Source organism: Falco peregrinus, chromosome 1, assembly GCF_023634155.1.
Source record: "Falco peregrinus isolate bFalPer1 chromosome 1, bFalPer1.pri, whole genome shotgun sequence".
NCBI classification, from domain to species: domain Eukaryota; kingdom Metazoa; phylum Chordata; class Aves; order Falconiformes; family Falconidae; genus Falco; species Falco peregrinus.
In genome coordinates, this window is record NC_073721.1 from 58,312,806 (window position 1) to 58,339,758 (window position 26,953).

A 26,953-nucleotide genomic window follows, 5' to 3' on the forward strand; every position below is an offset into this window, starting at 1 on the left:
AACTCTCCATTCTCGTCTGATTAACCTTCAGAAGGAAGCAGGCTGAGGCAGGTCTGCCTCCCAGCCCGCTCCCCACCACCATCTCCCTGGGGAGGATGGCCAGGCGGGGGGGGTAAGGTGCTGGGCAGGACCCTCTGCTGCCCACTGACCCATCGCTGATCTTTCCTGCGTTCCAGAGCAGACAGCAAAAGCCCCCACTGCGGCAGAGAAACTGGAGCAGCTTTTCCCCTTGAATGCTTCAGTAAGCATAATCCTTGCTGTATCTCTGTAACTGTCAGAGACAAAGAAAGAAAAGAAAACACCAAACAAACAAAACCCAAACCTGCTTCTTCAAAAGCATGGAGTTAAAGAATCACCCACTCAAGACAGTCAGTCGGTTGTTTTCATCTCCTCTAGGCACAGGCAAGACTCACAGCTGCCTCGGACAGCAGGCTGCCAGGGCCAGCAAAAGGCAACGCAGCCTCCGGCCAACCCTGCCTGCTGACAGCCCTGCAAGGTCGGGCTGGTGGCTGCTGGCAAAAGGGGCAGGGGGGCACCTGCTTCGCCCCACAGCTGCTGGTGGTGCCACAGCCCAGGTGAAGCCTGTTGCAGCTCCTGGGCCCGAACCAGGACTCTTACCAGCACCCTGCCCCAGCACTGCTGCTTCGCAGAGTGGGAACAGCTCAGGCCTTGCCAGAGTGGCAAAATTCAATTCTGCCTACGTTACCTTTTTAGGAGCCCTGTGACAGCTCCAGCTTTAATGGAAGATGAACATTTACCTCTGCTTGGCCTGTATTTCAGCATAATATAGAGCATTTTAAATGCACTAAAATTCTTCTTCAGAGTAGCTAATGAGGATCAGTTGTCAGATCTGAAAAGACAGCTTTTCTGGAAGGGGAAGCAATCACAGTAGAATCCAGTTTTGCTTTTTCATACATCTGTATCTCTTGTCACAGACGAACGTGGTTAGGTTAGAGTCCAAGACAAAGAAGCATTGGGTTAGGACTGCAAAAGCATAGCATCTGACACTGAAGGCAGGGACTTGGCTGGTATCAGCTCTGTTGGTCCTTGACTGCCAGCCAAAAGAACCGGGTGCAGGTGCACAAGAGGCCAGTGCACACGTGCGTGTGTTGCAGGGCACGGCTGCCAGCGCTAGCCTAGCAGGGAGGGCCAAGTCCTGCATCTGCTTCCCAAGCAACAGTCAGGGCATTTCTGGGCATGCTTACAGGAAACAAAATACACGGCTTCTTGGCACTTCTTAGCTCTCCTAACATGATGCTCTTTCACCTTTAACTTGTTGCCTTCCTGACACTGAGTGGAACCTGAGACCATCTACAGTGCCAGATCCTCCAGGAAGAGGAGAAGGACAGACTCCCCGTTGTTCACACCTGGTGATGGGATATGTCCTTTGGACTGTATGTACTTTTTTGAAGTTAAACTCTTATGATTTGTGTCTAGGTTGCCAGGAGACACAGTGCCTGTTTTGAGATTCTTAGAAAGGGTGGAGCTCAGCTGAGGCAGCTGGTATCTCATTTTCATCCCAGACTTTGCTATTCGGTCTCCATTCCCCCCTGCCTCGCACTTATGCAAGCTCAGGACTTGGCTCACAAGCAAGCCGTGTTGCTGCACCAAGGCACTGGTTGCTAGGAGGTGTAACTGCTGGAGAGACACAAAGCAGGTAGCGAGGAGAGCAGGTTGCTACCTGCAGGTACACAGGCTTTTGGGCACTCCTGCCCTGTGCCATCCCCCTCCTTTCTCAGGCAATGGGCAAACCCTGGGGGGCTGCAGAGCTTCCAGCTGAGAAAAGGCCTTGGTGTTCCATAACAGCCAAGGCAGCGTGAGCTTTGCAACCACTCCTGTTCCCTATTTCACTAGCATGCAATAGCTTTCCAAACCTGTCAAAGCTTCCCACTGGCAGAGCTCTACCAGAGCATTTAGCTCTGTTATTAAATAAAGCAGACATGCTTATTCTCTTGCTTTAGTTTCTTTGCTCATAAAGAGCAAGTGACCCTCACCACAGGACTGCTTTTTTTTTTTTTTTTGGCCTATATCCCTCCTAAACAGCAACTTCCCGCTAGTTCACATGCTGATTAATGAGATCAAAGCACAAAGTAACAAACTAACCATCTACACGGGATTACTTCTAGCTTGCCTCCCATTTTAAAAATCAAATTGGTACAATCGGTACAGTGAAAGACTGAGGATAGTCAGCCTCTCAACAAGACAGGTTAAAGTCAGATGTGACAAATATAATCATTAAAACTGCAACTATTGTAGCTGTTCTGACAGGCACAATAGCACTCTCCCCTTGAGCGAACTGGAATATTTGCCTTGGAACTAGGATGGAAACAGTAACAAGCACATACTATATAGTTCTCCTTAATACGGTTTGTCAGGCAACTCAAACAGCAGCAAACTCACAGGACTCCTTCAAGAAGCCCTATCCTTCCCTGCTCCCAGCCTCAGGAATCCAGCACAGGGAAGCTTCAAGGGCAGTTAAGTGCTTTGTCGCAAGAATTTTCACTGCAGCCTTGCAAAGATAAGGGCATTCCCATCTCCCTGCTCTCACTTTCTTCATCACTAAACGTTTTTAGCAGCAGCCAGAATCCACGCTCTTAACATAAACTTTCTGGAGGGCACAGCTAATACTTGTGGCTGCCCAGGAAACACTGGACTGAAGCTACCTGGCCAGACTTGCCCTACCCACACTAGCAAACTTTACAGCTTGCTCACACCACCGCAGCACGGCACACAGGAAGAAACCCTCTCTCCAGGATTTCCATCACTGGAGGTGAGAGCGCATTCACACTGCCTGCATGCACACTGCAGGCAAGGAGCCTTCTCGGGCCCAGAATAAGGGTCCTGCAATTCATTCTTACACTAAAAACCATCCCCAACTTCATTGGCAGTTAAGTACAAAAGTTGCTTATAGTTAACACAGTTGTGTGCCATGCTGCCGTACTGACAGGTCAGAGTTCAAAGGTACATAGTACGGAACAGAAGAGGGGTGAAATAACAAAAGTTTTTACTTATTTTGTTGAATTAAAGAAATCGCATGTAAAAATGCTTTGATGTTCAAAAAAAAAATGCAAAAGGCACCACTGAAGAGATGCCTGTGCAACCTCCATCCAATTTCCTTCTACAAAACCATTCTGAGAGCATTTCTTTCCATCACTGCCTCATTCTGCTCTCCTCTCTGCCAAGTACTGAGCTTGCTCTGAACTGGGAACAGGTACAAAGGAGGACACAGGGGCAGCGGCGTCAGCAGCATCTGGTGTTCTTTGCCTTAATCACATCCTTAACTTTCTGTGCATATACTAGCACAATGTCACCTGAGCTCACTTCCCATGCATGGAACCAGCTGTGGGACACGCAGCAAGAGCAGCACACTGCAGAGGCTCGTAAGATGGAGCACAACATGTCTTTGTGGACTCTTACCACCGCCTTCAGGGCTGGCTAGTGTGTCATGTTGGGAGAAGAGCACCCAAACCAGCAAAGGTAAGGAGAGCTGTATGAGACAGCACTTTTAAGTCCTGGGGGCGGGGAGGGAGGGGGGGTGTTTGGTATTTTTGGTTTTAAGTAATCCGTTTAATACCCAGCTCCTGTTATCTACAGCTCTACAAGGGAGAAAATAGAAAACTGTTACTCTTATTTTTAGAAAAAGGTGCAAGCTGGGAGAAACAAGTGATTTTTCTCTACCATCCAGTCCCGTGGCAGACTAAAAATAGAGAAAAAAAGAGCCTCAGTTTTCCATGCCCTACAATACATTGCCCCTTCCCCATTGCTGGCTTTTCTCAGAAAAGTCTTCCTGTCCTTCAAACTCTACCATCCCAAACACAGAACAACATTTTTCTGGTGAGACTCCACCTGGAGTACGCATCCAGCTCTGGAGTCCTCCGCACTGGAAAGACATGGACCTGTTGGAGCAGGTCCAGAGGAGGCCACAAAGATGATCCAAGGGCTGGAGCAGCTCTCCTGTGCGGACAGGCTGAGAAGGTTGGGGCTGTTCAGCCCAGGGAAGGCTCCAGGGAGACCTTATTGTGGCCTTTCAGTACCTAATGGGTGCTAGTAAGGAAGATGGGGACAAAGTTTTTAGCAGGGCCTGTAGCAATAGGCCACAGGGTAATGATTCTAAACTAAATGAGTGTTGATTCGGACTAGCTATAAGGAAGACATTTTTTACACTGAGGGTGGCGAGACACTGGCACAGATTGCCCAGAGGAGTGGTGGATGCCCCATCCCTGGAAACCTTCAAGGTCAAGTTGGACGGGGCTCTGAGCAACGCGATCTAGTTCATGTCCTCCACATTGCAGGGGGGCTGGACTAGATGTCCTTTAAAAGTCCCTTCCAACCCAAACTGTTCTATGATTCCATGATTTTCCTGCCCCCAACCCTGTAATTTTGGAGGTGAGGAGGGGAAGGAGGAAGAGTTACCAGCTCACCTCTGAAAGGAAACCAGTTTTCTGCTCAACTCAAAGGAGGGTTTGCCACACGCCAAGATGTTCTCAGACAATTTGTTCTGGGAAAAGGCTCCCACTCATACACCTCCTCTCTCCACAGAATTCCTGGTGAAAAAAATTGTGAAGCGTATCCCAAAATATTTCATTGCAATTGGACTGTTCCCTTGAAAAATTCTCAATTCAATCTAAATGTCAAAAAACATCTGGCAATCTAAACAGGTCAAGGCTTCCTGTCGTGGTTTTTTTTTAAAAAACAGCAGAGTTTGTTGCTACCAAGGGTCTCCAGACTTCACCTGTGATTCATCCCTGATCCTGGAGAGCAGGTACTGCCTGTCAACAGGGTGGGTCAACCCACTGGAAGGGCTGCAAGAGGAAGCAGAGATTGCTGCTCCTCGCTCAGGGAGGCTCCGCCGGGATGCAGCAGCATGCTCCTACATCCAGCACAGCTCCGGAGCCCAGCCCTTGCTGGGTGCCTGACAGAAAGGAGGAAGCACAGATGCACGGATGAGCACAGGCTCACCCCAGATAGGATGGGGTGTACGCAAAGGAAGGGGTTTGGGAGAAAGGACTCCTATCACATGGCTTCTGTGGAAAGACAGGGGATAAATGGGCACATCAGTACCTGGCGGCTTGAGGGAGGATGCCCTATCAGACCTATTGCTGCTGCCAGCTCCTCAAATAGTAACTGTGGGACAAAGCATCACATCTCATCTCTGCTTATCCCAGGGCTGTAGCAGCTGGCTACAGGACAGTGACCAACCCCCTTCTAACTTGACAGCTGGATTAGCATATGGCACTCTGGAGAAGTAACCAGAAGCTCCATGTACAGCACAACAGCAGCTCTATGTACAGCAAAACAGCAGCTTGTCTCAAAGGGAGCTGGCAACCCCAAACATCAGCACCGCCCTGACTAGTTTTTCAACCAAGTGTGACACAAGGTACAAAGTCACACAGGGACTGAAACCAAAAATCCCACAACATTCTCACTGTCCACCAGAAGAGCTTCTACCTACGCCACTGCTGGCAAAGATGACATTAACCACCGCCCCAGCCAGCAGCTGAGCTCTTGGAGTCAAGGGCTCACGCTCCCCATACCTTCCCCCCAGCAGTCTGGCAGCACCCCAGTGCTGCAATCTTCACCATGTGCAGCACAGACAGCAGCACTTTTGACAGAGAATTGACACAGTCTCCCTCTGATTTAGCAAGAAGCTTTTCTGCCAGCTATTTTGAGGGTTTGTCCTATTTTTCTCTCTTTTCTGCTGTGCGGCAGGTTAGCTGCAGGTCTGGAGATTCGCAGCTATCTCATTATTTAACATTCTACCAAGTGTTACATCCTCAGTTGTTTTGTCATAGGTAAAGACTTTAATTAGACATGACATCAAAAGCCCCCACGCATGCACACATGCCTGGAGGCTGGCTGATGGAAACTGCCTGGAAGTCAGTTTGACAGCCTTGATTCCATTCTGCTAAGTACTTAAACCTGGGGAGTCTGCCCGCAGCTCTAGATGATGGCTGCGGTACTGCTCTGTTTGCTGCTTTGTCTCCGCTTCTGCCAAACCAAGTGAGATTACAGCTGAGCTGGATCAACACACAACCGTTCAGCAAACAACTCTACATTTTAGGTGCAGTTTTATTACAGAGACATAGATTCAATGTGGAAGGGTCTCCAGCACTCACAAAAAGGGAGACCAAGCAAAAATCAGTGTAGAAATTGCTGCCTAGCTCTACAGGCACGTGGAAACAGCTCATACAGGTAAGACTGCACCTACTCCATTAGGCAGGGTCTTTTCTGTCTGAAGTGCAATGATGGGGACTCAGAGCAGACCCAGCTGCCACCTAGATGGGAAGAGGGCAATTGCTCCAGGACTGCATGGTTGTTATCTGTGAATCTCACAGGCCAACAGCAAGACAGCAGGGGAAAGGCCATAGCCACTTTAAATCCATCAATGCAAAATAAAATATCAAAATTATGATTCTTTGGACTGAGAATAAAGCACTGTTGCAAAGGGGATCTCCATTTTCTTGTCCCAAGTGCAGAGTTTGCTCACTTGCCAAAAAACAATGACATTAGCCTTCCACAGCCCACCATCTCTGTCAAATCTACATCAATAAAAGCAAGGAGTGAAAAGAAGTATTTTACACTTCAGGTCTTGATGCCTCAGTGCAGATACACTCCTTTCCCTCCAGTGGGTTCTTAAGACAGGGAGATTTAAGAGTTAAAGTATCTCTGCTTTTTTCTGAGAAATCTGCTTTTGCTGGGGAAGGAAATGGAGGGAAGGATTTGGTTACTTTTCATCTTTTTGGACACTTCCAGGACACTGTAACCTGATGTTGCTGCCTCTCGACACAGAAAAACTTTTTTGGTTTGGTTGTAGTGGCCCAACTCAAACCCAGATACAGTCTCAGCTCTTCAAGTTGTGTCTAACAATCTCAATGAAAAGAATTTTCTTATCTCCGTCTCCAGGTCCACCACCACAATTTTACCAGCTGGCAAATCTTCCCAGATGGCAGGTACAAGCGCAATACCCTCACAGAAGAAATACGTAAACAGTCCAGATTCTTGGGAGATGGGCCAGGAAAGAGGTTTAACTCCTGAAAGGCAACTGTCCCATTTTAAAGAGGGCAAAGCAAGCTGCCTCTGGTGTGGCCACTGAAATTCACTTTGAACCACAGATGAGAACTTGTCCTCGTTTTAGAGTAGGTTTCTACAATCTTTACAACACCACAGGATTCTCCTTCAGAAAAGAACATACAAAGAAGGCCCAGAAATTTGCCTTCAGAGGTCTGGAAGCTCCTTGAAGGAGCCTGCATCACCAGAACCGGATTTATCTACTGACAACCCAGCAGTCTGAATATTTCAGTGTCCTTGGACTCATCCAAGCTGCATTTGGGATACAGCCTGATGGCATTAGCATTTATGCTAGGGAAGAATTAGTGAAGAACTGCACCTGCACAGAGTTGCAGAGCTTTGCACAAACTGCACATGTACCAAAAGCTACACTGGGTCTATCAAGATGACTAACCTGGGCACAATGGTCCTAAGTCTTGAAAAGAACTCAGAACAGCATTTTGCCTCATTCACTGGCAGTCAACTACTAGACCTGCCTCTCACAGTCCATTCCTGTACCCCATGGACCAAAACCTTTCACTTTAAAGAGGAAAGGAAGAGCAAGGCATCATGCCTTATAAAATTATGCAAGATTTATCCTATATGTTACTTCATTATGGGTTATACGCAGCTCCAGGTAAAGGGAAATTGTTCTAAGCTGATAACTTACTATGTTGTGCAGTAATCTATCTATATAATGATGGAAAATGATTAAAACTTTCCAAGAGACTCCACATGTGGATGAGCTGGAAATCACTTAGCCTTACAGCCTGTCTATCGGAAATGGAAAGAGGTATTTGGGAGCAAACCAGCAACCACTTCTGGAAAAGAAAAATCCTCACTCTTTCAGCTTCCAGTGGAATTTACCACTCAATTACGCGAGACTGCTCCACACATGCTGAGCAGACTCCTAGCTAGATTAAAACAAATTCACTCAATTCCCACTGTGCTCATCCCCTTCCTCCCTTCACTATGACACAGGCTGTGGTCACTGCCTTGTCAGTGCAGGACCTGACACCTCGCTGGACCAGCAGACAGGGACCAGGAGGGTATGACTCAGAAGGGGTGACAGAGTTAAGAGGCTTCCACTCAGTACTGCAAATCAGCCGGGGATGCGGAATGGGTGGAACAGGGGGAGAGACTGTGAAACAAGAAGAGGAGGCTGTGGCTTGATTCTGCTGCAGTGCAGGTTGGCACACAAGAGGCTGCTGCGCTGACATCCAGCAGGCATGCCACAGTAGCAGTAAAATAAAATGCGACCCAGACAGCTGTGCAATCTTCTGATTTTGAACGCATCATGCCACTCTTCACTTTTAAATATTAGCTGTTGTATCTCAAAAAAAAAGCCTCAAGGTGATAAAGCTGAAGCGAGAACAAGCCTAGCTCTTCAACAAGATCTTGCAGCAAAAAGCAGCAGGGGAAAAGATTTCATATCTTCACCTTAACTTTGATTGTACAGCTCCTTTGATTATTGTTCCTCCCTTCCTATCTACAAATAAGGGTGACTAGTCATTCTGAAATGGTACTGAATATGGGGGCATCCAAATCATTTCTTCAGCAAACGTGCTGCGCACACACAGAGCTAGCAGGGGCTGTGTCTGTACTGGCCACAGTAATTTCTGAGAGAAACCCAAGGAAACTCATTTCACTATGGCTCAGAGAGGATTGACTATATTAAACCTCTGTCCGCCTTTATGTAATTTGCTTTATGTAAAGAGCTACGCTAGAGAGCTGAACCTTTATTAGAGTGCCTGGGAATTGAGAAGCAGAGCTAGAGAGAGGCTTAAGCTGGCCAAAACATAACAGAACAGTGTTTAAGAGACACTGCACACCAACCAGTATGAAACACTACTTTCCTGCTCCTACTCAAGAAAAAGCACAGGCTGCTCCCTCAAGCAGGCAGGTGCCTCACACAAAGACAAGGTTCACAACCAGCTACCATGACCAGTTGAGAGCCCAGGAAAAAATAATAGAAGCAAAATAAATCACTCACACCAACCTAAAGGCCTAAAAAACAACTGCAAACACAATCCCAAAACCAAAAACAGGTTAAGTGGACTCAAGTTATCTGCGCAGCTGGTCTAGAATTTAAACAGATAGACATTTTACACAAACACACACACACACTTTTTCCCCCCCCTTTTTTAATACTAGTCATCCTCAGAGGATTTTCTTAGCTTTGTTTCCCTTCTTGTTTCTAGGAAACACGACCTCAACTAGCTACTGGGGAAAAAAAAAAGAAAAAAAAAGATAATAAACCAAAATGAGAGAAGGGCAGGGAAAAAAGAAAGGGGGAAAAAAACTGAAAGAAAAGGACAGAGCATCAATCCTGCCACAAGAAATAAAAAATTCAGTACATTTCTGTCCCACTCACTCCTCCCACAAGAACAACTTTGTTACTCACTGCATAACCCTAACAGAGATCAAATTAAGCAACTTTGGGTTTATTTTGCTTGCCAGCATAAGAATAGGCAAGTGCAGGCAGCAGATATAAGATCTCTGGAGAGGATGTAATTTTCTCTCCTACACTGACTTATCTCCCAAGACAAACAACAGCTTTATATGAAAGTGGTGGCCTAGAATATCTGCAGTACTCAGTGCCTTTAGCCTTCATGGCAGATGTGAAGAAAAGGCCTCCTATACAATACAAACATCCTACCAAAACAGTACCAGGGTCAGCAAAGCTGCTGTCACACACTGCCAGAGAGAAAGCCTTGTTAGGGTCAACGAAGAGAAAGGATAAAAGGTTCAAAAGCCAGTGAGCAGGAAAAGAAAGAGTAATGTAACACTCAGCTCTTTGGCACCACTGTGGAGTTGGAATGAGCTTGCGTTGTGCTGGGAACTGCTTCTTTCACAAGATTCAAAAACTTCTCAGATTTCAGAAAGTCCAGCAAAGAGAAAATTCAGAAAAGCAACTATTTTTTATTTTTTTAATCATTTTAGGCAAACCAGAGACCAGAGTTAAGATCCCGCTCAAAGAATGCCAAAGCTTCTCACGCACAAGTCCTCGTTCACATAGTTATTTGTATGCCTGATGTGGATGAAGTCAGGATGCCTGGGGCAACTGTTTTGATCTGAACCAAATGAATTCAGGTATGTTGAAAGTGTTCTTAGGAAAATATAGAGTTGTTACATAAATTCAGGTTTTAGGTGTAGGACAAACTGGAGGAGCAGAGAATCTGCATGTCAGGATTGCAAAACCTCAGTACATGAGCAAAGGCTGAAGAAATCACTGGAATACCTGAGGCACAGCTGAAGATGACCAAGTTGCCTGGACAGGTCATGAACCAACTGTGCCTGGGCCATACCCAGTCTGCTTACATCAGCCTCCTGTAAGAAGCTTTGGTGTACAGTAAATTCAAACAAACAGAAACAAAATAAAGCCAATGCACCAGAAATGCCAGGATTCTTGCAATTCAAGAGAAATTCACCAGAAATGAGAAGGGGCGGGGGGGGGGGGGGGGGGGGAGCGGGGAACACGACCCCAGATAAAACCCAACAAACTGAACTTGCATCAACTTAGTAAGGTCTGCACCAGTACCCCTCTTGTGTTCTGACTCAGCTAATGCTAGTTTTGTTAGAGACTATCTTGACTGCAGCAAATCATAACAGCATCACAAAACAGACCAGCCACGGCACAATAGCAGCAAGTCATATAAGCCATTAAACTGTTACAACACACATCTGGTATATTCCATAGGTTTCGTGTCCAGGCCATGAGATGCTACCACCAACAAGTAAGAACAGGAATTTCCCTGTAAAGCCCTAAGGAACCACATAACCTTTTAATTACCCAAAAGAATCCCCAGGTGTCCTCATGCTTGATTAAATCAATGCACAAGCTCATCAGAGGACACTGCTATTAACAAAACGCATCTATCTTTAGCTATGCAAGAGCTCAAAACATCTGTTTACTTGTTTCCTTCTCTCGCTCCTTGCCCTCTTCAAGCGTGAGCATATTCAGCGTCAGAAAAGATGCAGAGGAAGAGACAACACATGCTGGAATATATCTGCCTGGCTCCAAAGAGTTCAAGCATAACAGATATGGTCAAGTGCAGACATGGATCTCAAATTGTTTGCAGTTTAACAGACTGCCCACTGGCAGAAAAAGAGGCAATGGGCAGACATTAGGACACATGAAATTCCATCTGAACACAAAGGAAAAGAAAACAAACACTCCACACTTCTCCCCCCCCCCCCTTTTTTTTTTGTTGTTTTTTGTTTGTTCGTTACTGTGACAGTACTCAAACACCAGAACATGCTGCCCAAAGAGGTTGTGGGCAACCTGCTCTAAGTGACCCTGCTTCAGCATGGCGGTTGGTCTAGATCTCAAGCACTTCCCACCAGCTACAACGATTCTGTGAACTAGGATATCACCAGAATGGGCAAAAATTTTTAGCCACTTTTACTGACCCCATCTCTTGTTTTGGCCACAAACACAGAATCCTTAAGTGTTGCTAGCCTGTTTCTTGTACACTTGAAAACATCATCTATAACTGTTGTGGAAGTTCCTATCCTGTAATTCCAGCTTCCATGTCTTAAGAGTATCTCTGCACGATGCCACTTGGAGATACTGTCCTTCCTCTTCTCCTTTAGCTTGCTGACCAGCAGAATAAACAAGCTCAGAGGAAGAGCCACGCTCATACAGACTTCTGCAACCCAGCCAGCTGGAGTATCCCCACGCAGTGCTGCATTAAGCACTGCAGGCTTTTCCTGAAGAGTCGCTCTTCTGTCCTCCCAATCTATTCCCACTACAGTATCATATCCTTTCATCCAAGTCATATGATATATGTCATATACCCCATCTCAACAGCCACACTTCCACTGGCAGGATAAAATGTGTTTCCTCCCCAGCTTTTTCAAAATGCCATCCCTTATGAGACTTCTACCTGCACCTCTCACAGTTCCTTTAAAATTTTTCAGGGGCTACCTTCTTTCAGACAAGTCCCATCCCACAGACCAGCAACTCTGACATGCTCTGCGCCTCCAGGGACACATGCCCTTTGGGTGAGCTCTGCCTTCAGCAAGATCAGGATCTGGCCCCAGATGTCTACGATTTTGCTAAATATGCAATGCACAAAGCCACTCTCCAGCCCTCAGCTATATCCAGAAGGTAGCACTTTCACTGTCCATCAAATATGGATGTCCATCAAATACTTGTGGGTATCTCTATTTGGACTTAAGACTGGTTGACAATGTGTTGCACTCCAGAGAACCAACATACAAGGGGCTGTCAGCCTGAAATCTTTCTCTGCACTTGGATGAGGAATGTGGAGATTCATAAATTGCAGGGCATATACAAAAAGGCTTTTGTCAATTCATTGAAAGCATCACCTGCTTCATTAGGTACTCACTGGCTTGAGAATTGCTTCCAGTTATGTCTAAGTTCACCACATTATAAAGCATACTTAAAAAGTCCACAATGTATTTAATTCCCAGCTTAGAGCAAGAGGAAGGAGAGGGGTTTTATTAAAAGGGATCCCATTAAAACTTGACAGGTAAAATGCAATCCCTCTCCCTTGCCAATTACACCAGCAATTCTGAGTCTCATCATTCTCTGGTGTTAAAAGACTGAAGAACAGTAAATAGCCTCCCTACAGAAAGCCACAGTGGAAACACCCCAAATATATTTAAGTTGATGCATCAGTCCTGGTTTATCTTAGCTTTGAAGAATGCGGTTAGCAACTCACCCTGCCGGATAAGCAACGAGGCCGGTTCTGGGGTCGCAGGCTAGTCCTCTGCCTCCTGACACAGTTATCCCCAACACCTTCTCCAAAGTCACCTAACGAACATGAAAAAGAAAAAAGAAGAATCATGAAATACAAGTGCAGTTCACATGGACCCGTACACAGATGCTGATGGTCTGGTTCGCACTGGTGATGAGAAGAATCACAGCTCCTAGAAATTCACTGACAGGCACCCAGGTATAGAAGCAACTCTACTCAGTTTTCAAGACAGGCACAGTAGAATACTGCTGGGGTACACAGGAGTTGTCAATTCACTGATTACTTTGTCTATGCCAGAGCATACTGCAGAGAGGATTGCAAGCAGCAAACAGGACTGGTGCAAAACTGGGACTCACATTCACGGCCCGCCAATTCCCATTCTCCCAGCAAGAGCAGCAAACCACCTTCTCCAGAGCTCTTTCCTGAAAATCGTTTCCAAGTTGACCTGTTCTCCTCATCTCCTCCATCCAGCCAGAGATGGTTCAGCCTGGTCCCAGCCCCGTGTATTCCTAGGAACTGAACAGTCAGTTTTCCCACAGTGCTCGATCTGGAAACCATGTCCAGTGGCCCAGGGCATCCCTCCCCAGGAATATCAAGAGACAGCAGCTTACATGACTGGTTTCACAAGCCCACATGCCAATGACCCATGCAAGAGACAGTATGTCTGCTTTCCCCCTGAGCAAAGATGTCAACTATTTTTAGGAAAAGAAAAATGCAACTGAGAAGAGCTACTTGGAAGATACAAAGATTCATAGCCAGGCCTCTGTGGCAAGAAGCCGGGAAAAGCAAAAACAAAAGGGGAAAGGAGGGCAACAGACAGACACAATGCAGTATTTGGGGGAGCACTCCCCGGCAGAGAAAACATCAGAATTTAGCAATTACCCCAAAGCAAAAGGTTGCAGTGGGATTACACCACACAAAAATTGTGGTTTGTGGCATGAAAGGACTCAGTCTCTGAGCACAGACCAGTTCTCAGCCCTGAGGTTGTTTTGACCAACAGAAGATTATTCTCTTTCCTTTACATTTGCACAGCCTGATTTTACATATTATATATTTGACGCATACACTCCTCCTCAGCACTGCTGTCTGTGCCAAACTCAAAGATTTTACTGGGTCACAGTTTTCTGTTTTTAATTATCATCATCTAAGTTACATTTGGTTAAGGCCTTAAGGGCACGGACGCGGCATAAGAAGTTACTATTGTAATAATTACTGCTATCTTTAATAGCTGCCCTGAAGACTAGCATCTTGTATTTATACCAACACAGTGCACAAAAGGCAGGGGCAGGGCAGGTTTCTCAGGCCACCCTCACCTCACAGCTTACCAGACCTGAGGAGTTCAGCTGCAGGGTGAAGAAACAAGGTCTCACTGAGCTCAGGGCCCAGGTTACTAAAGAAGTGACAGAAGTAACCCCACGCGGAGAACCACCTTGCTGCAGCAGGTAAAGCAGGGCTGAGGTGCCACCATTCGAAGTGACCCATCCATGCTTCAGCTAGTTCAAATGTGGCCTGCCTTCAAACCAGTGGCATGGCAAGTAGAAGATTTCATGCCCCAGTCTCTGGAACAACTTGGTCTTTTTTTCCCTTTTAGTAATAACATACCCCAGATACTTCGAGACAGCATGCAAGAACACCAAATTGTCCCCTTCCCTTGCAAAATTAGTATCTCTGAAAAAATAGCTTTTACAAAACTGAACCAGATTTTTGTTAAGTATAAAAACATACAATTAAAAATACATTTACAAATCCACTGGTAAAGAAAGGAAATGCTTTTGTTCCAACTTAATGCTGGAACAAAAATGGGGGGGGGGGGCGGGGCGCGGGGGGAGCACAGAGATGGGAAGGAATGAGGGAGGCTAGGGTATCTGCTCCTCCAGTCTCTCTCACAATACTTCAAAACACATTTATTTTTAAAGCAGCCTCAACAAATGCAAAAAAAGAACTCAATGCTTCTGCTGCTGAGATTCCAGATCGTATCAGCAGTTCCCAACTCATCAAACCAAGAGAGGTTTGCATTCCTACAGAAACTGCATTCTTGACAGTGGAGGAGGAGGTGGAAGAGACATGTGCCATTCAAGTGCTCCAGCCTAGATAAGGCACCAATTTCTTGGTGCTGTCAGCAAACATCGATTTAGCAACGCTGTGCTTACGCTGCTCAGCACGGGCTTTAGCTCAGGCTGGCTGTAATTGCAGCCATCCTAAGAGGTACTACTTGACCTTGGCTATGCAGCTATTCAACAGCAATGCAGCAACCTGCTTTCACCCACAGGTATATTTTTGCTCGGCAAGGATGTACATCAGCCTCTCAGAGCGCAGTCTTGTGCCACAGCCGGGCTCATCTTACAGCTGCCTGCTCTGCAGGGGACAGGTCCTTCCTCCCTCATCCCACTCAGCCCAGTTCCCCTGCCATTTCCCTCGTGCCAGCACTGGCATAGCAAGCACCTACCCAGCAGGCCAAGCCAGCAGAAAACCATGTTGTAGTTTTTGTTTTCTGTTTGCCAGCCTGGGGAAGCCATGGGGACCTCAAAGCCAGGGAAAAGAAAAACTGTCCCCTTTCACTGGCAACTAGGTCAACCCAGCTGCACCTCCAAAACCCACCTTGTACTTGGTGGTGTAGAAAAACCTGCCCCTTCTGAGTCTTTAAGACAAACTGAAGAGCAGTAACTGGTTTCCCCTGGCACTCCCACCCCACCGACTGCACAAAGTCACGTGTGCTCCAGCGTCCCCTCCTCTCCAGGGTCTGTGGGGGCCTCGTGCTGCTCTGCCAAGGGACCATCTGTGGCAATACTAGCAGGCAGTAAGCCTACCTTTCTCCCATGGCCAGCATGCAGCTTGACACAAAAGAAGTATCTTGGTCTTTGGGTCCAATTATTCCACTGCCACTGAGCATTTGCTGGCCTCCAACAGATCACTCATTCAATTAGAAACAGTTTCTAATGGAACATTAGAAAGACAACGACTATCAAGGCCGTACCACTGGTACTGACAAGGCCTACTGCCACAGGAACAGATACCTGTGTCCAGAGATTCATTACTAGCTTCCTGAAAAGGAATATCCCTCTTTTACTCCCCAGTCTTAGCTTTAAAACCTTCCTAATGTAAAGAATCTGAAAGGTCACCTTGAGCCTATCCAACGGATGCTCTTAGAACACCTCCGCATGATAACTCTTGAATATTAAAAACAACTTGCTTTGAAAAGGAGTAAGGCACATTCAAATTTGGTTTTACGACACTTGTGAGCTCCACTCCCACCGCCCTGCCCACAACACAGCTTTATCCCCGTGAACAACCTCCAGACTAGTAACGTAAGGGCAAGAGATAGTCAGTCACTTGTCACAAAACCAGACAGAAGAACGGAAAATGTTTCAGAGAGAATAAGCAACAGGTAACAATGCAGTACAAACAGGACTCCTCTCAGCTCACCTGCTAAAAGAAAGAAATTATTAATATAGTTAATTAGGGCAGAAGTACACCAACTTTAGCTTCCTAATCGGGAATTAACATTTGCCAGCAAGGGGCAAATTTGTTGACACAGGACTGCCATTATCCCACTTTGGAAGTTATGACGTACAAGGTAGGAACCCGCTTCCTCAGCGTGGCCAGCACGGGCTCCCAGTCCTACGCAGCCACAACCACTGCTGACCATATGAGTCTCCCAGGTGATGCTTCAGCACAGCCCAGTTGGAAATAAACTCCCTGACACACCTTTCCAAGTTTGATCTGAGCTACCCACAGGGGCTGGAGAGTTCCCCTGCAGAACTGAGACACTGTGTTTCCAACAGCTTCCACCTCGGCCCAATTTGCTTCCCACCGTCACCGGACACGTCCTTCCCAGGCAACCCGTGGGCCACCTCACCACCCACATTCAAGCCTGGAAACAACTGCAAGATTAAACCTGTCATTTTGTGCGCCTAAATTAGAGGCACAGAGAGGAGGCTGGCTATCCGCATTTGTTACTGCATCTCAAGGTTTCTATTAATAGCATTTGGCACTATCAGTCAAGGTTCCCTAAGCAAATTGCAAGCATTATCAAACTGATCCACACGCAACATGTTTCTGCAGTTCGCTTTGCATTGCTGCTATGCTACCTGTAATCACCCCGTCTCCATTCATTTAAGGTCAATTTTTTTCCAAATTTGGAGGCTCAACACACACTCTTAGGCACCAAAACCAGAATCAGCTGTGCAGCTATCACCCATCTTGCACAATCTGATATTCAACCATTTTACAGGCTTACATCTAAATTTGGCTGCTCGGAGTTGCACAAACACATAAAGACATTTTAGTGCCTAAGCAGTTCACTTACCCTGCTCCTTCCACACCAGATCCCAAGAGAGTTCCCACAGCTGGCAGGACCAGACCAGCAGAGCCCTGAACTGCAGGACTGAAGGTACCGACAGGTACTCAGGGCAGCCAGCCTCCCCAGGGAGTGGGCCCTGCTGCAGCCCAGTCCCACCTGCCGGTCAAGGAGCAGGTGTGAGAGCAGCCCTTGCCCCCCTCAGGCACGGTCCCATGCAGCCCACGCCTGCCTGACAAAACCATGCCACTGCCTTACTGCTGAGGCGCAGACAATCCTCTTGGAAGGGCTGGCCTCAACAGTCCCTGCCAGCCTCGTTTGTCTTTTCACAAAACAAGATGCATGATAAGCTGCTCCCCATTCCCAGAGAGCAAGTTTCTTACTTGCATGAGCTGCTTCTGCTATTTTGAGGAAGTTACCACCACAGGCAATTGTTTCCACGTGCCAGAAGGGTAACACAGAAATGCCTGAAGGATCAACCCAACTTCATCCCCCTGCAAGCAACTCTCCTTCTTCCAAACTTTGCATCCCTTCGGGACCACCTACACTGCAAAGCCACGCAGCAGATGCAGAAGGCAAACACTGGCCTGCACACCCAAGCAGCATGCTGTGAGAAAGCAGCAGTAAGCCCACCCAGCACAGTAGTAATTTCCACCAAAATAGGTGCCAAAGGGGACAACATAGTCACAGTGGCAGTCCTGCCCGACCTGGGCTCACAGGAACCCTCCCTACAGCCACACTGCTTTACTACTGAGCCGCTGCTGCTGGGTACGAGCTCCTGTGTCCCTGCTGGCCCACCAGCAGGCTTCTGCAGTCTGGCTTCAGCTTGAAAGAGAGAAAAGGAAAATTTCAGAAGAAAGGCATTTTTACCATCAGGCATCCCTCAAAGTTTCAGCTGTAAGCTGAATGATGCTGCTACTCACCCCATCATCCACCCCAGGCCAGCAAAAGACTAAGCAGGAGTTTGGTAGTATTTCAGCCCCTCTTCCCCAAAGAAAAAATGCTAAAGAAACTGAAGAGTTTTCTGACTCTATCATCTCACCTCCTGCCTTCTAATACTATCCACATTCTCTTCTGAGCCCCAAAACTTGTCATTCTCTACAAAGACAATTTATTTAAGCATAGAAAGAAAGCAGCAAAGCATTTGAGAGAATACATGCATCACTCTAGTGCTCAGAAAGACCACCAAGGGGAGAAAACTGGTGTTGCTGTACAGGGCGGCCCATGTGTCCCAGTACCTACAGCATGAGGCAAGAGGCTACAGCCTGGGAAAACCATGTCCAGCAAGCAGATGTGTCTGTTCCAGACTTCATGAGATGGGCCAGCTTGGATCAGACACCAGTATCCAGCCCCAGTTCCTGTTCCCATTTGTGGCCATAAGTGAAGGAGAAGTGTCAGCAAAAACTTTATCCATACACTTGTGTATGATACTGTTAAAGAGCAGGGAAAGCAAATCTGATTCTCTCACCTCCTGTCAATCTCCCAATAACAAAAATAGATATTCTCAGTTTTTAACCTATTTCAGTAGAATTCTCTATGGTGAACTTACTCACTATGTCTATAAAAGCTTAGCCTTCTTGTCCTGGTTTTGGCGAAGAGTGACACTGATAGCACACTGATGTTTCAGTTGTTGCTAAGTCATGCTTACCCCAAGTCAAGGACTTTTCTATTCCCCAGGCTCTGCCACTGAGGAGGTGCACAAGAAGCTGGGAGGGAGCACAGCCAGGACAGCTGACCCCAACTGTCCAAAGGGATATTCCATAGCACAGAACATCATGCCCAGTATATAAACCACAGGGAATTGGCTGGGAGGGCCGATCGCTGCTCAAGGAGTTGGGCATTGGTCAGTGGGTGGTGAGCAATTGTACTGTGCATCACTTGCCTTTCTTGGGCTTTATTTCTCTCTTTCTTGTCTCCCTTTTCATTACTATTACTTTTATTAATATCATATTTTATTTCAACTATAAAAAAACCCTGTTCTTATCTCAAACCCTGGGTTTTACCTTTTTTCTGATTCTCTTCTCCATCCCACTGGGGGGGAGCAAGTGGCTGCATGGTACTTAGTTGCTGGCTGGAGTTAAACCACAACATGTTCACATCTTTTGGCAAGGAACTCCACCAGTCTGGTACATGTTGCAAGAAGAACAACTTTTCATTGCTTGTTTTAAACCTCACTTCTACTAGTTTCATTTAATATGCCCTAGTTCTTGTACAGGAAGAGAGCGTGGATAGTTAATCCCCACCTACCTATCACCTTTAGGTGGCTCATGATTTTGTGAGGAGCTATGCTATCAACCCAAGTCATTTGGGTTCCAAGTACAAGAGTCTTCTCTTAGTTCATGGCTCTCCTGAAAGCCAATTCACATCTCTGATCAGCTCTGGTGTTCTTCTGCGATGACCTTCCAGGTCCACTATATCCTTCCTGAGATGAAGAGGAAACACCAAAACAACACACAGCTTTCAAGGTGTAGTCACAGCAAGTGCTTACAGAGCAGAATAATATAGTCTTCTGTTTTGTTCTCCATTATTTTTTTCCCCACTAATACCTTACACTCAATCTGCCTTTTTGATATCTAGGATCATTTACAGACAGCAGCAAAGAGGTCACCTGCTCAACAAAGTCATGGCTAAGAACTGCTGCTTTGCACTTGGAAACTTCTCCCCCATTCTCTCCTCTGCTGCCCTATGGAAAGGGAAATCCTATTCTTGAAGCAACAGTTTGATTTCAACTTCCCCCTTCTTCTCCATGCCTTTGTGAGCACCTATTCATGAACAGCAGCATCCTCAGAGGGATTGCTTGCAGCACAATAGTTCCACTCCACTCCAGAATGGCTACTTCAATAAATGTCCACATGCAGACAAGTTATATTTTAAAAGCCTTCCCATGGGCCTGTGCATAACACAGTTAACGTTTGAATCCATTTAATTAAGTAGTGGCATCAAGTCAGCATGAAAAGACAACATCCATCAGAGTTCATCTATCACCCACTGCACAATCTGCCTGCCCTCATCCCTCTCCTGCCTGAATGTGGGTATATTAATAATGTATATTGCAAAGACACGTACTCCTGAGAAAGCAGTGGACGCAGAAATCCCAGAGATACATAACCCAGGAGGGTTTCTTTGGAAAGCCTTCCCTAGCACATCCCTATCCTTGTCTGAGGAGTGGATACATAATCATCTGTTCTTTTGCCTTAAAAATAAAATGCTTTTATGGCCCAGCTTGAGACCCCAGTACTGTTTGGTCCAACACACTGACACATGGAGCTCCAATGTCAGGCCAGTTTCACAAAGCACCGTGGTTTTCACATCCATCTCCCTATATTCTGCTCCCGGGTTTCAGCACCGCTGCACATACTCCAGCGTGTTTTCTGTACTGCAACACAGCAGTGTCGCACCAATACTCTCTGGCACCCAACACATGAAAATGCACCATAGCTGTACGTTGTCAGTGTCAGCATTTAAGAAATCGCTGTCTACTTCTTACAGAAGTGACATTTGATGTGGGGCACCAACCCTTACAGCTGGCTCCTGCCACCCCTAAGCCCCACCACAAAAAAGCACGTTTAAACCCCAGGGACCAATGCACACGTCGTCGTAGGCTCTAATCCACCATCTGAACACGCTGTCTGATCTCCTGTTACCGCTCCAGAAAAACAAAGGCTTGGAGTTTTACATTTAGCCCTACTGCGCTTTGTTTGGCACATTAAACACAGAACACTAATTACGGTATACTATTCTACTTAAGGGGCTGTCAGCATTTCCACTGCAAAGCCTTCATTTCAGGACTTTATAACACAGTTGTGAGATATTCATTTTGCACTTGAGCTTGACATGCAATGATCTGGCTTTGGCCCAGGTTCCTCTGCCTGTTTGTTTTTTCAGGAGTTGGGGCTTTTGTTGTTGGTCTGGCAGGGGGAGGGCTGAAGACGGGTGGAAAGAATTAACTGCAGGGCATGTCAGACTTACCAAAAGCACAAAAAACCAAAACCACTAGCTGCACAGTTGGTTTCTGTCCCACAGCTACCCAGTGCCTCCCCCTGTTTTCATATGTGCACACAGAACATGCCCTTTTTTTTTAAACAAGCTTTTCTATCCTCTCCCTCCTTTCCAGCCTCAGCCTTCTGTCCCTCAGCACCCAGTGCTAGCAGAGTACTGTCTTGACAAGCCTGGGGACTGAAAATATTCCACCTGCAGAAACAACAGTAGTAAGCCAAGCTCCAACACACGACAGTTCAGAACATCTCTCACAGTAAGTCTTACAAGCCTTGCTGGCTGCCACTGTTGCAGACTCATACCAATTGCCTAACTGACCACAGGAACCACTCCAGGACCATCAAAGTGGTTTCATGCAATCTACCAAACAGAGCTGTTGCAGCATTTCAAGGTGTTTCCAGCCAAAGCTCAATGTGAAGCAGCACTCATGGGGTGAAAGGATTCAGAGCTATGTCTGATTGCTGAACAAGCCCTCACAATTTAGCCAAATTAAATTTAAAAAAAAACAACAAAAACAACCAAAAAAAAAAAAAAAAACCCACAAAAAAACCCACACACACCTGACCAGAACATTGTCACGTGCAACAAGCAGCTGCCAATTCTAGGCAGCTTGATTTCATGATAACCACTTCAAGAACATCAAGGAACAATCTCCCACAACACAAATTATGAATGATGCACCTTGGCACAAGAGCGGTAAGGCTAGAAACCGACTCGCCCAAAGGTTTTGAATTGCTGAGTTATGGGCAGTATTACATTACATTTGTAAACCTGCATAAAAGCAGAGGTGGGACGGGGGGTGCTTCAATGGAAATGCTGAGCCTCAGCTCTAATGGCTCTGCCAGGTGTCACTACAACGGTTGCACAGGGGTGTGCATGCATTTCTTAAAAATGATCCAGGCAGTTGAGAGAACTGGGAACAAAACAGGGAGGGAGGCGGAAGAAAGGGGGAATGTGAGCAACCCAGGGTCCCTACAAGCCGTCTCTCCACATGCGCCTGCACACAGCATGCGTGCGTTTGTCCATCTCTCCACACAGCCTCTCTTGCCTGCTCTCCCCACCGTGCTGGCTGCTCTCAGTCCGATTCCAGCTGTCAGGACTGCATTCCCGACCAGTCAGCCCCAGCTGTCAGGGGGTACGTGCTGAATCTGCACTCTGCTGCCTTCTTCATGCCTGGAGTAAGGCAGTCCCAGGGAGGCCACAAATACCACCGCATAGCCCCAGGGATGCGGGTGGGAGGCTGCTGAAAGCACCTCTGCTAGGAACTCAGAACTGTCAGCAGCACACATCTGCAAGTGTGTATGTGGCCCGCAAAAGACACATAGATGGTTAATTTCCTACCAGCTTCTGCAGCATGACCTAGCCATCATTACATAATTACCTTCTGTTTCTTCACTTAACACCAGCGCAATCCCCCATTTTTCTCTTCCCCACCCCCACACCAAGGTCCAATTTCTTCTAAAATACTGCAGGGATGAGGAGAGGCACATGTAACCTTATCAACCCTGGCTAAAGACATCACAAGCAGCGACTTCTCCTCCTCCCATTCAGCCGTCATTCTCACCGGAAAAGTGGCAATGGCTCAGATTTCATGAAAATTTCACAAAATCTTCAGAATACCTGAGCTTCAGAGATACAAGCATGGTGAAGGGACAAAGGGTGGAGTGTGTGTAAATTGTCCACTTCTGTCAGCGTTGCAATGTTGTTGTTCTGACTTTGGTGTGGGGAATTCTTTTTGTCAATATAAGTTTGTGTACACTTTAAAAAAGAAAGTGACATCAAATAGGCCACGTGTTTGCTGGCACATGAAGAGTCAATCCTGATTGATTCCAAACTAAGCATCTGCACATGGAATCAATCAGACCAGCTCCACGGGCAGGCAAGCCCTATGGGACACAACAGAGAGTTGCATCCTGTGTGGGCAGGCTTCAAAGAAGCCATTCCTTAAGCTCTCAGGACCTGGAATTGTGCAGGACCACTTCTTCACAAGGAACAGATTTTTCCAATTTGCAAACATGCATTACTTTTTCATAAGGAAAGAGAGCAGGCAAGATACCAGACTTTACGTAGGGGGCGGGTTTGCCCTCCCACATAGGCAATTTGTCCAGTGATTTTCTTCTTCATAATGGAAAATCAACCAATTCACCTTCCCCTGCACAGACTAAGACTAATCTGTAAAAGGATTAGGTACAAGCAAGGAGTTGCAACATCCTCCTAGTCTGTCCCAACAGAGATCAAAGGAAACAACTTCTAACTTTCTGGCAGTGTTGCATATTGGTCTCCTCCAAATCCATACGCAGAGCCTGAATATAGGCAAAGAAAGTCCTTCAGTGAGAAGAAATAATAATAGGAGGGGAAAAAAAAAAAAAAAATACGGCTCCCTGGGGCAGCATTCAGTTACTCATATAAGGGTTTGAAATCAAGCAGGCACAAACGGTTCTCTCAGCATAAGGGTCACCGTTGATCATCATTAATCATCACTTCCCAGACAGAAAAGGCTCTTCGCCCTCTTTCACTCAGGCTTTAGCACTCATAAGAAGGAAGAGACAAGAATAAGGAAAAGAGCCAAAAAGGGATGTGGGCACGGACTGGCAAGGCTGCTGCCTGTGCAGCTCTGCCAAAGTCGGTCCCCACAGCCCCGGCCAAAGCTGGGCCAGCTCCTAAATACAAACAGCTGACAGTTAAAAGTCCACAGCTTCATGTCAGAGATAGGCATCCACTCCAAGGAAACCGTGGCAGCTCCACATAACTCCTGACTCCAGAGAATTCAAACACATGGGCCATAACACGGCGTTTTTAATACCGATAGCGCCATGGTGAGGAGCTGCATCCTAAATCACCTCCTGCTGAACCCTATAAACAACGCCTGGGTTCAAACTAAACTTGGGCACGGGGAAGACAGGCTGAAAGAGGGCACAGAAAGCCTTCCTCGCAGTGAACCTTGCCGAGGACAGCCACAGAAAGCAAGCCACATCTCAACACTTCAAGAAAAGCACCATGTTACAAACCTCTTCCCCTTCATTTCTCCTCACTGGGCCTTTTATTTTTTTGGTATAAACAGATCGCTGTGCTGTTTGACAAGGCTTGGAGGGGAAACCTGGTGGTTGACCCTGAGCCCAAGAGTAGAATCACACAAGCTAGAGCTATGCAGGAGGCAGAAGCGCCTTTTCATCAGACTGCCTGAGGTGACACTCATAATTCATCTGTTATTTCTTTATTCATGCATAAAGTCCCACTCCAAATCAATCTATTTTTATCCTTCACTGCTGATTTGCACAGCAGTTCTGTCCTAAAAGTCATCAACTGCCAATTTCAAATCTCTAGATTTCATCCCTACCTACCCAGCTTGCACTGCCACGAAGGCAACCACACTGGTCCTCTGGAGAAGGGGACAGCTGTAAATCCTATACTTAAGTCCCTAAGAAAGATTTAAAGAGACTCTCTGTATGCAAAACCCTCGCCTTTTTATGCCCAGATTCCTCCCCAAGAGCAGGTATCCATCCCCTCCACCGGAGGTTGGAGAGCTCATCCCTCCTGGTGCCCAAAGGCTCCTGCCTGTAACACCTGAACCATGCCAGGACTAGAGACCTTGTCCTCCCACATGTGCATCTCCCTAAGACTGCAGTGATGCTATGGGGAAAAGTACACACTCACATCCTCAGGACATTAGAAAATTTTTTTGTTGTAAACTGATTTAAAATATATTTTAAAAAAACACTTACCAGCAATTTTGCTAAGATTGGAATAAATACAACAGGAGGGACAGAGCAAGTACACGCCACTTATCACATAGACAACATCCCCTACAGAGGAGGCAGGTGGTAAAGAGATTAGCATTCAGTCTTTCCCTAAACGCTGACTGGACTATGTAGTATTTGTTTCATGGTCCTTTGCAAGAAGCCCCAACAAACATGAAGGCCTCTTGTGCTTACAGCAGGCAGCAACATGTACTCTCACACAGCTTGCAATCTATAAAGAGATCAGAGGACTAGGTGGCAAAAAAGCCCAGAAGCACTGAGGCAAAATGTCTTGGTCATGGTCGTGCAACAAATTAGCAGCAGAGCTGGGAATAACCTCACCTCCCTCCCAAATTCCAGCAGCTATCTACTGCACCAACCATGCTGCACCATTGCGGTATCTCACTCCTGCTCAAGGCTAGGGACAGTATTTTTAAAGAATGCTTAAAAATGAATCAAAGGAAAACATGAAAGAGTTCTTTATTTATTTTTTTCCTAACCCAATCAGGATATATAGAAGGAGCCACCCAAGCTTCCCACCCACCCCCAGCTGCCACTCACTGCCTAGCTCTTGGCAATCCCTTCCTTTACTCCTCCCTGCCCTCTGCCCTGAGGAATAAGCTTCTTACAGAAGAGCCTTTATCATCATCTGCACTCCAGGCATCCCAGAATTAAGAAGCTCTTCGCATCTGTCAGTCAACGTGCATATTGAGCACCCAAGAGATTTCTCCTGTCAGCCAGAAAGGAGACCATGTCCTCCAGGAGAAGTGATAAACAGGAATGCAGGCCAAAGATCGAGAAAACAAAACTTAAAGAGAACAGCACAAGCACTGATTTCCATTGCCGCCTCAACAACCCTGCCACCACCTCCTGTTCCAGCACAGCTGGAAAGTCTTTCACCAGTAACACAGTGTCCCCATCACTGCACTTGCTGCTTGGCCACTGGCACGGCCAGCGCCAGCAAACCCACACATGCTCACTGAGGCACACACCACCGGGCCATCCTTCTGCTTCAAAGAGGCACGCTGGTACTACAGGAAAGGCAATCACCATTCACAGTCACAGCTACCCAAGACAGGACTCGGTTTAGTCTTTTCCAAATACTTAACATTTCCTGCAAGTTTTATGGCCTAGACCCAGCACTCCGAAGACCTGAATAACTCCCGCTGTGAGCCAGCAGCAAGAAACACGATGGATCCTCTCTCCCTTACACACACACAGAGGAAACTACCACCAGACAATAAACCACACAGAGACAAGTGGTTATAAAGATAACTACAAAGCAATCCTAAACAAACTCGTTAAATCATTCATTCAGCCCACTTTCCTTCACACACTTTGCCCTTAAATCACTCCTGTGATTTTTTTCCCCAAGCACCTTTTCAGTTCCTTTTCCTGAAGGAAACAAAGTCTGCAAACAAGAGGTACAATACTCCAAGAGAAGCTGACTTATTTGAGCAGCTCATTAAAGGTGACAAAAAAAAAAAAAAAAAAAGAAAGAAAAAGGGAGCAGGCAGCCATCTAAGTGACTTAAAATCCTGAGACAGAGGGAGGTAACACTGGAAAGGCAGTCTCCTCTAGCTTACGTTTAGGCTCAGCAGCAGGGGTAACTGGTAGAATTACCAAATGTGAGAACTGAGGAAGTAAACCCACCCTCAGAGGAAGCAATTTTTATCCACAGGCTTAAAACCCCCTTTGTTTTTGTCACCAACTAGCTCCTGCCACACTTCCAAAAAGCAAACCACAACCACCATGTCTTTACTGCCCTTGTTTAGAAATCCAGAAAGCCCTAGGTCCAGGCACAGAACCAGCTCCTGTTCCTTCAGCACTTCACAAAGTACGTCTGTTCTTACATGGTTAGTTATTAGCAAAAACTGCTGCTGTAAAATATAGAACATAAAAAAAGAGAGTATAGAACTCCAGTCTTCAGCAAAGAGTCAATGCTCCCAGCGCATGACTTTCTGGTCATTCATTTTAGAAACATTCACATACTCTGAAGCATTTAGCAGAATCTGTCTTGGTAAGAAATAACTTTGAGTGACACACGTAGTTCAGAAATACCTGAACTACTAGTCCTAAGTACATTTCTACAGTTTAAACAAAGGATGTAAGAGGCAGACAAACACTTGAAAGGCAAGCAGCGAGACTGC

General features: G+C 46.4%; 1 protein-coding gene across 5 annotated transcripts in view; it reads right to left on the reverse strand.

The window, feature by feature from the left end:
• MAPKBP1 (mitogen-activated protein kinase binding protein 1) overlaps positions 1-26,953 on the reverse strand; it is a 103,888-nt gene that overhangs the window by 60,176 nt on the left and 16,759 nt on the right. For all 5 annotated transcript variants that reach the window (XM_055805202.1, XM_055805196.1, XM_055805208.1 and 2 more), the window contains exon 3: positions 12,738-12,829. In XM_055805202.1, coding sequence (XP_055661177.1) covers positions 12,738-12,829 — 92 coding nt within the window. The remainder of the gene's footprint in view (positions 1-12,737; positions 12,830-26,953) is intronic.